Source organism: Macadamia integrifolia, chromosome 11, assembly GCF_013358625.1.
Source record: "Macadamia integrifolia cultivar HAES 741 chromosome 11, SCU_Mint_v3, whole genome shotgun sequence".
Classification (NCBI taxonomy): Eukaryota; Viridiplantae; Streptophyta; class Magnoliopsida; order Proteales; family Proteaceae; genus Macadamia; species Macadamia integrifolia.
The window spans coordinates 21,878,063-21,887,871 of record NC_056567.1 but is presented as its reverse complement, the minus strand read 5'-3'; the positions used below and the strand labels follow the sequence as shown (position 1 = coordinate 21,887,871).

At 40.1% G+C, this 9,809-nt stretch overlaps 1 protein-coding gene across 3 annotated transcripts in view; it reads right to left on the bottom strand.

The window, feature by feature from the left end:
- Nucleotides 1-1,399: 1,399 nt before the first annotated feature.
- Nucleotides 1,400-9,809, bottom strand: part of LOC122093970 (protein SMG7L) — a 17,487-nt gene continuing 9,077 nt past the window's right edge. For all 3 annotated transcript variants that reach the window (XM_042664536.1, XM_042664537.1, XM_042664538.1), the window contains exon 6: nucleotides 1,400-3,636. In XM_042664536.1, coding sequence (XP_042520470.1) covers nucleotides 1,563-3,636 — 2,074 coding nt within the window. In that variant the 3' untranslated portion in view covers nucleotides 1,400-1,562. The remainder of the gene's footprint in view (nucleotides 3,637-9,809) is intronic.

Sequence of the window (9,809 nt, the reverse complement as noted above, 5' to 3'; positions counted from 1 at the left end):
TAAACTGATTTTTTTTAAACAATTTAGAAACAACGATAACAAATGAAGGAAAAATCAAATGACCTGACAAATCAACTGCTGAAGATAGATCTTCATTTTTCTATTGCTAGGAGTAGATTGCCTACTGGGTCATCCTTTGTGAATTGAAGGAATATGTTGTGATGACAATGGACATATCCAATTCTAATGTTTTCTCAGTCGTTGGATCACTAATTAAGTGTCCAATTAATTGGAGATAGATCTTTTTCCATAATAAAATAGATATATGCTAAAGTATCATTAGAAAAAAAATTGCTGGTATACTAAAAGAAAAGGGAGGAGTGATGCCAAATGAAAGTTTGTTTTATTGGAGACGATAGAAAAGAAAGTGCTCATAGGGGGACTCAGGTAAACATCAGAAAAGTTTATGCGCTTTACATAAATGGGAAAATCTTCTTGTAATTTGCAACCAAAATTGGTGAAAAATAAGTTATAACTTTCAAATATTTTTTTGGGTAGAACAAAGTTCAATTATTTACTTTATACATAACCGTGCAAGACAATAGCGACGCATGAGATTGGCATAATGGACATAACTTTAAAATATTTCTCAAAAAAAAAAACCTTGTGTGAATAAGACAAGACAAAGAACATCCAAAAGAATGTGAAAACTTCTCGGTTCACCACTTTGATTACAAGAAGTTGCACCCCATGGAATTGTTTTCTCAATGTTTTTGTTCGATAGGTTCTTCTATCTTGACTGTTCATCATAAACCCAGTATAATTTATGCTTCTTGTACAACAATCCAACATTCCATGTTTCCACCGTGCTCATATCCTCTCTTATCACCTCAAGCCTGTGTAAGCTTGTATCCAATCTCTATAAGAGATACTTAGCAAGTCAAGTAGGGTCCCAAGTCCCAACCTCCTCATCTCAGTTGTCAAGTTTCAATCCATAGTTATACAAGCCTCATGATAAATGTTGGAAACCTTGTCGAAAACAAAATCAGTTTTATACTGCTAGAGAAATACAAAGAACATAACGCAATAAAAGTTGAGAATATGACATGTTAAAACCCTAAGATTTGACATGTGACCAATCTAGAAATCCCTTTATACATCCAATGGTTGGGATGGGACGTATCAGCTTCATCCTAGCAAGATAGTAAAAAACTTCAAATATAACATAAGTGAGGCAATAATGTTCAAGATTGGAAGAGCAAATTATGTCAAATGAAATGGGTTCAGTTACTATCGGGTCCCTTTAAATATCCAGGCATCCACCTACTTTCCATGGCTTTTTCTGGACTCACTGAGTCATTTATGTATAATAAAGGAATAAAACTACAGCATTCCACTCTCCACACCCCCCTACCCCCCCCCCCCCCCCCCCCCCACCCCCAAAAAAAAACTCTTTTTCTCCATCTTTGTCAATACATGCCTTCAGCCATCAGTAGTGTTTGAACATTTCATAACTGTCATTTACAATGCTTTACAAGAAGGGCAAGGATGCAAGAAAAAATCCAGTTGTCTTTATTCTGCATCAAGAGATCAACTATAGCCTCAAGGCTTAAATAGTTGCTTCAGTTGGGGCTTCCTTGCACACGCCACTCCCTCTCTTTGAGATATTGAAGCAGCAGATGCGGCTCAGATCTTAGGTCCACAGCAGTACCATATACAAATGGACTTGGTCTTTGGTAGCCATGAGAAAGTTTGTCCCTCACTTGTTCTTCACCACCTTGCACTGGAAACAATCCTGGATGCAATGGTGTAACCCCCAAGCACTTCCTGGAACTAGCAGCCAGAGGGTTTCTCCACTGATCATAGTAGCCTAAGCTAGAAATATCATGATCATGAAACTTTCCAAGGGCAGTCGGTGTATAAAAATGATTTGGCCCAATGTTGTCACTGGTGAGATCAAGATTAATGTTGCCACTGTACTGATGAAGTTGTAGAGTAGAATCCGTTCTGCCTGCAACTGGTTTATATCCATAGGTGTAGTCAGCAACACCAGGACCTATGATAGATGGATCTTGAGTTCCAGTCCAATTTGAGCGGCTATTTACTTGTGGTACACCGAGAAAGTTTGGCACTTTCGTGTTCTCTGAGTCCTTAAATTCAGCATAGTTAGACGAATCATCGTGAAACCAGGTGGCATCTTCTGGTAATACTGGCGCAGATGGCACAGGAGCTGAGTAGGGAAATGGAGAGTAACAAGTAGTTGCCGAAGCATGCCCAGGAGAAATGAGAAAATTGCCTTCATACATACATTGAGACACTGAAGTGGGAGAAGTTGCACGTATGTCTTGCTGAGTAACTCTAGTCTCACTGATGGAGAGATGTGATAAGTGTGCGGAAGAAACATCATCACTGCAACTTGAGGCACAATTACCTATATCATTTGTTCCTTTGTCTCCTGCGATGCCTAAAATTTCTCTGTTAAGGACCCATGCACTGAGGGAGGGAGGCCCAGCAGCTATGCAGGTTTCCGGAAATGTGCACTTAAATAAATCCTCTGTAAGAGTCTCCTTTTGCCTTAATGTCAAATTGCAGCTTGAGCTAGCAACATTTGGTAGGGAACTGGATGCTTCACTACCATAATGGTTTTTTGCAACTGATGATGAGCCACGACGCAAGCATTGACTAGCTGGTACAGTGTCACAGCTTGCGGCCTCAAGAATGGAGAGTGGAGCTGAATTATATCTTGTGATTGGCTTGAAGAGAATAACTTCTTCGTCTTCCACAGGAGGAATATTTCCATGCACCTCAAGGTTACTTACATCACCCTCAATAATCTGTGCTTCACTTTCATCAGGGGCACTGTGAAGAGGCATACCCTGCTTAAGCTGCTGCTGCGGCAACTCTTTTACATTGGGATCAGACCTGGGCTTCACTTCTGATTGTCTCACCTCTAGGAGTTTCTTTGGCTCTGTTGTACAAAATCTTCTTCCTTCTTTCTCATAAAAGATCCATTTCCGAGAGCCATTTGATCTATTTACAAGCTTCATAGCAGCAAGACATATACGATGAATACGATTTTGACATTCATACCCATCATCAAAACTGCATCTTTCTTGAGTTGAAAATTTTAACATTGTATGGGCTGGGCCTATGGGTGCAAAACCCTGTAACTCATGATCTTCCCACAAGGCAGTAGAAACTAGAGTCTCATTTTCACCCCCTTTATCATCAAACTTGTTCAAGAGGTCTACAAAAGCACTAAAGAAATAAATTATTGCATTTGTATATTTTTCATCAGCCTCGTACATTTCCATTATTTCTACCATGTCCGGCAACCACTCTGCAAATACTAATAAAGCTGGCAGGAGAGGACTATGACTAATACGATTAGTCATTACACATCTATCTGCAACACGACCCATGAATTTGAATGTAGAAACCAATGCCAGCTGCAACAAGACTGGCTGCTGTATATCCTCCACATGTTTTAGCATTTGTGGATTTGGGCTTTCATGTAAAGTATGGATGGTGAAGATAAGTATAGACACAAGTTGCAGTGCTCGGAAAGGACCTGTCCTAGATGCATCCATATGCTGGTAGGACTCCAATGCAGTCATTAACCTCAAGTCATTGAGTGACAACAAAATATCCAGTTCTCTTAGGGTAGAGCCAAAAGTGCTAGAAAATTCATCCACACTGTACACCAAGAAAATATGGATGGAAAATTAGAACTCAAATAGACATACACATTGAACAAGGATCAAATAGCCATCCTGAAATCAATAAAATTTGGCATTGACCAGACACTACCAATCTACACCTAAGCTGCAAGAAAAATCTCATGAAACTCAACACGCACCTCATCTTTTTCAGCACACCCACCCTGACTTGAGTTGCAGAACCAAACATGATGGTTGAAAGATTAATTCTCCCTAGTTCACAATTATACTTATATCTTCATAAATTAGTTTCGGCATATGGCTATATGCTGGTAAAAATATAATTTTTGAGGATTGCTGAAAAACCTGAATTTATTCCTCATATTGCGAGTGCCAACAAAAGCATTCATTGCTCTAAAGATCAGAGCATGACTAAATTAATAATTTCACTGAGGCATGATGCTAACAGATTCTGGTCCTCTAGTCCATGCAGGCAGGGGTAGCTGTTCAGCATCTCTATATTGATGCTTGGTAAGAGACATCCTACATTTCTGGCCAGCTACAAAACTATGTTGCTCAAAGTTCATACTCAAAATAAAAAGACTCCCATCCTGGGCTGTATCTTTGTCCTTGCATAAATAAACAAATGTAGCATTACTTACTCTCCCCCACCCAAAAAAATGCCATTCTAGGATCTACTTGCCAGTTTTGTTGTTGGTGGGAGATTGAAACTGACTGGCATAATGACAAAATAACCCAGAAATTTCTAGTAGGTCTTTTGGATGTATGTTCCCATCTTTTGTTGTACTTTTGTTGAGCCCTATATATTTTCATGTTCCAAATTTAAACCCTCAAACAGTACAATGATTTGTAGCATCTGGAACCTCTTCATGTCCCCGGGCAGTGGGAGGCCATTCCTTATTGATAGTTGTTTTGGGATTAGATAATTGAGAGCATTCTGGTCATTTATATCTCAAAGGCTAGGTGGTTCTAAAAAAAGCTGGGATAAGAATCCAGGACTAAATATCTAAACTGCATTTTTATAGTGAAAAATAGGAGCAGATATGAGGATTAGTTAAAATTGATGGACAATTAACAGAAAAGAAGTCGTCAAAAATGAAAAGGATATATAAGAAGACAACCAATTTCATTTTCCTCTTCAACCCCATAAATCCAGGACACTGGGCAGCTCTTTAAATTTTATAAGCAGAAGGAAAATGGAAAGATACAGAAGGGCACATCCCACCTAACCCCAGAACCAGGTACATGAAGCACCCAAGAAGAGATATTGAACAAAACTCCACCCAAGCACTTAGACATAACAACAGAAGGGAAAGATATAAAAGAGGCGAAAGCTGCACAGAGAGTTTGGTCACATGAAAAATGAGCTAAAAGGCAAACCATTCGAAAAAACCATTTATAAACAGCCCAGGGAACACTCCACCTTAAAAAAAGGGGTCAGAAATTAAAGATGTTAACTATAGAATCTGCTCTGCTCGGATACCATGTAAATAATAAGAAAGAGGAAAAGAAAGAAAAGAGAGAGAGAAGAGAACAACCTAAAGAAAAACAAAAAAAACAAAACCCTTAGAAAAACCAATTTTCTTTTTTAAATCATAAATAAGGGGTCAGAAATTAAAGATGTTAACTACAGAATCTGCTCTGCCCTGATACCATGTAAATAATAAGAAAGAGGAAAAGAAAGAAAAGATTGTTGGGTCCCGATTGACATTGAGAGGGGGGTGAATCAGTTTGCCAAATATTTTTTCATTTTTCAGCTGTACCCCTGATGTGGCAATCACTATTTGCACTTCAATAGCACAGTCTACTGATGCTGCCTAGAGCTGCTATCTATACTACTGATCATTCTTACTGTTGCACGGAATTTATTCACATAACCTATATTGCTGCCCAGAGCTGTCTCATAAACCTCACACGGTAATCACTGTCACATACATACACAGTCGTATGCACATCCACACTGCACCACCAAGTGGTCAGGTCTACCAGATGTACACACCCATTCTACAACCAAGCACTCCAATCCACAATACAAATACGAGCATACACATCCACAACACAAGAAATACGTGCTTCGGCCAGTTGCCTATATGCACGGAGTAATACCCACTGTCGGGCTCAGTATTTACTCAATATTAATTATGACTGCACCCACAGCCAAGGGAACAGATTCCCAGTTTCCACCAATGACATACAATGGCAAGGTCTTCACTCTAGTTTTCTCATAATGATATGAGAGGCCGCACACACGTAAAATAAGTTTAGGTAGTTGTAACTACCAAGGAACACACAACCCTTGTGTCCAGCACCCACTGAACACCAAAAAAAAAATAAAGTTGGGCTTATAACAATGCCCTATAGTGAAGCACCCATACATGCAAATTTCCCCCCAAAACAGACTACAACTATCACTTAGGCATTTTATCAAACATCATGCCTATAATGATTTATAATAATGAAAATTTGGCAAAAATGAGGTTACCTTGGCAAGGAGTAACCGTCGAAGATACAATAATATCGATCTCCACTTGATGCGGACCATAATCACGTTGTCTCGGTGCCGCCAATGCTTCAACCCCGGTTGGCACTTGGGTTTCTTGCAGCAACTCGCAAGAACCAAATTCTAGGTTCTTGTTCTTCTTCTTTCTTTTCTCCTTGTCTTTACTTTCATAGAGCAACAATGGCATTTACATTCACACACACACACTCCTCTCTCTCTCTCTCTCTCTCTCTACTTCTCCTCTTCTAGTCTTCCTTAAGCTTTAATGGGGAAATAGTATTCTCAACAAGAACCATCAAACTCCATTAATTGGATTTGAGAAAATCTCTCTTGAGAGACATTCAAGACACACACAAAGAGAGGGAAAAACTTATTCTCTATTTCCCTCTTCTTCTCTTCTCTTTCATTTTCTTTTTCTTCCTCTTGGCAACAACCAATAGAGCTTACGACCATGGTTTCCAGCAGCTTCCTAAGCCTCTAATGGGGGCTATGGATGAAGTGCAAGAGGATGGAAGTCTTTTATTCAAACCCTTAGCCTTCTATGAGCTTCAACTCATTTTTCTGACCATCTCAGTAACCCCTCTGCCTGATTTCTTTCCTCTGGTGTGTAGAGCTCGGAGAGATGAAGAATCTCCAACTTAAATCACCCAAATCCGAGTTAAAATGAGGGAGATATGACCATTTGAATTTGGAGCAATGAGATAGCCTGAAATGGAATCTTCGTACGAGTGGTGTAGGCTACACCGGTGGTGCGTGCAATAGGGGCGAAATCTGACCATAGATCTCATATAAAAGATCTTATAATCTAATCCGTCCGATTAAACCAACGAACAATAGATCCAAATCATTAGATTTGAATCTCGATGACGTCATCATGACGTAGGCGCTGTCATCGTCAGATGTGTTGTCCACCACGGATTGGCTACATCAGCGTATATTCCGGATCTATGTCGGCTTAATCCATAAAGGAAAATCATTTATAGACCATTAGATCTGGATCTATAAGATCTACTTGATCTATATCTAAGGGATTGGAATCTAAGTTTCGGTGATGATGCACATGCGACACACACTAGTCAATGCAATATGGTGTAGCGCCAGACCATCATATCTAATACATTCCACCAATGAGAGGCCTCGGATAATCATCTTCAACGCAAGCTCTTGTACGAACCGTTAGATCGGAATCTGACCGACGTGGCTCAATCTGAGTTGTGTATTAAGGATCCCTCTGATTCTCTTATATACACATAAGCCCCTGCTTCTATAAACTTTAATGCCAAAAATCCCTTATCAACTCAGACCTTTAAAACCTTGAAATTACACAAAAGCCCCTGAAATTTCAAAATTAAAATCCAGAAAATCCACCCAACACCGAGAGCATCTGTTAATTTTCTAGTTCGGATTTTCAAACCGGCTTCACGGAAATACTTATAACTTTTTCATACAATATCTGATCAAGGTGAAACAAAGTGTGTTGGAACCGTAACTAGACGTTCTACAGCTTTTCAGAAGACTTAATCATCTGACTCAGCCATGTAAAAAGACCAAAATGCCCTTATACCTTTCTAATGATGCAACTTTCTCATAGGAAATCAGAACGCGATGAAATCAGAACCGTTGGAAAGATTGGAGTTTTTTCGTATTGTTACATGGAGAACACTTCCTTCTAAAAAATTCATTTTCAATGCCGTAACTGCCCTCGACTGTCACAAATGTCGTAACTTCTTCATACGGTATCAGAATATGACGAAATCAAATGCACTGGACTAGGTAAATTACAATCTATCTTTTTCATGAAGAACTAATCTTCCAAAAATATCATTTTTAATACCGAAAATACCCCCGAGCATAAATAGGCCAATTTTTCCAGTTTTAACCCAAAAACCCGCACCACCTATTAATGATTTATTAAACCACTCCATGCATACCTACCGGCTCTATTATCTCATCGGTGACATTAGACACTACCATATCATCATTTTCATCCACGTCACCCAAACTGGCCACGTCATCACCGTCACGTGGCCGGGTTGCCAACAAGGACAACCATAAAACAACAATCTCCCCCTTTGGAGTTGTTGGCAACCACCTCATCACTAATACACTCTAAAGCTCCGATGAATAACTCTCTCCCCCTTTGACAATAAGTACAAAGGGTGGAACCAATGGACTCCCCCTAAGTCCAATATGGGGGTAGCAACATCAAGCAACTTGCTCCCGCTCTCCCAATGCTACTAGTGCTTTGGAAGAACCACCACTCCCAGCTTCTGTCTAAGGAACTCAAACTGATCTTTGGGAAGCAGTTTAGTGATGAAATCAGCCACCTACTCTGTTGTGGGAACAAACTCCATCCTTACTTCACCTTCCATCACCTTGTCTCTTAAGAAATGATACGGGATAGTAATGTGCTTTGTTCTAGAATGCATCACCGGGTTCTTAGAGATATTGATATCACTAGTATTGTCACAATATAGTGGCACTGCCTGCTCAACCTCCATACTCAAATCTTCAACATCTGCTTCATCCACAATAGTTGTGTACAATAAGATGTAGCTGCAATGTATTCTGCCTCTGCAGTTGAAAGAGAGACTGACTCTTGCTTCTTACTATGCCATGCCACCAAGCTGCTCCCCAAATAGGATGCACCACCACTGGTGCTCTTCCTGTCATCTACACATCTGGCCCAATCTGCATCTGAAAAAGCTGACAAAGTAAAGCTCTTGACTTTTGGATACCATAACCCAAACTCACTAGTCCCTTTCACATATCTGAAAATTCTCTTCACTGCTGCCACATGTGTCTCTTTTGGTCCTACTTGGAATCTGGCTACCATGCACACAGCTTGTAAGATGTCAGGCCTACTAGCTGTCAGATATAATAGGCTACCAATCATTGACCTATACGAGGTGTGGTCATGTCACACCCCATTCACACAGAACCGGACCGGTGAGTGGGTTAACACCGGTTAACCCAAACCTACCAAGATCATCTGATACAGTATCCAACCACAGCATACACACAACTAAGAAAGTGTTCATCAGTTCAACGGAAGGCTTAATTTACCTGTAAATATTCTCATTATACTTGATACCCAAATTGTAATACATAGTTAAGTACATGTGGGCCCGCAGGCATGATATTTACACAAAAGAATACAATTTACATATCAAATACACAAAAGGGATCATCAAAAATACAAAGGGTACAGCTCAGCTTGGTATCAAAGTAGAGCTTAGCTCGGCATCAAAGGTAAAGCTCAGCTCGGTATCAAAAGTTAGAGCTCAGCTCGGTATCAGAAGAAGAGCTTAGCTCGGTATCAACAGTAAGCTCAGCTCGATATCAAAGCTGCGGTCCCGCAACACAGCCCTCGCACGAGCAATCCATGTCGTGCTCTAATTCCTCGGGGACCCATCAATCCTCTTCAGGGAATTCAACTGTGGGACCCGACCCGTGCTCTTCAGGTTGATGACCTGCAAAATCATCTAAAAGAGGTGCACACGTGGGATGAACTCACTAGCTCAATAAGTGAAAAGAAGGACCACACAGCAGTCCATACAACAAATCACAACCATATGCACTATATGCTATGCAATTCATTTTTAATCACATCCACCTAAACAACATTACTAAGTCCTTGGTTTAGTGCTACTACAACCACAGTGCGTGTATACTCCAGGTACGAGCTG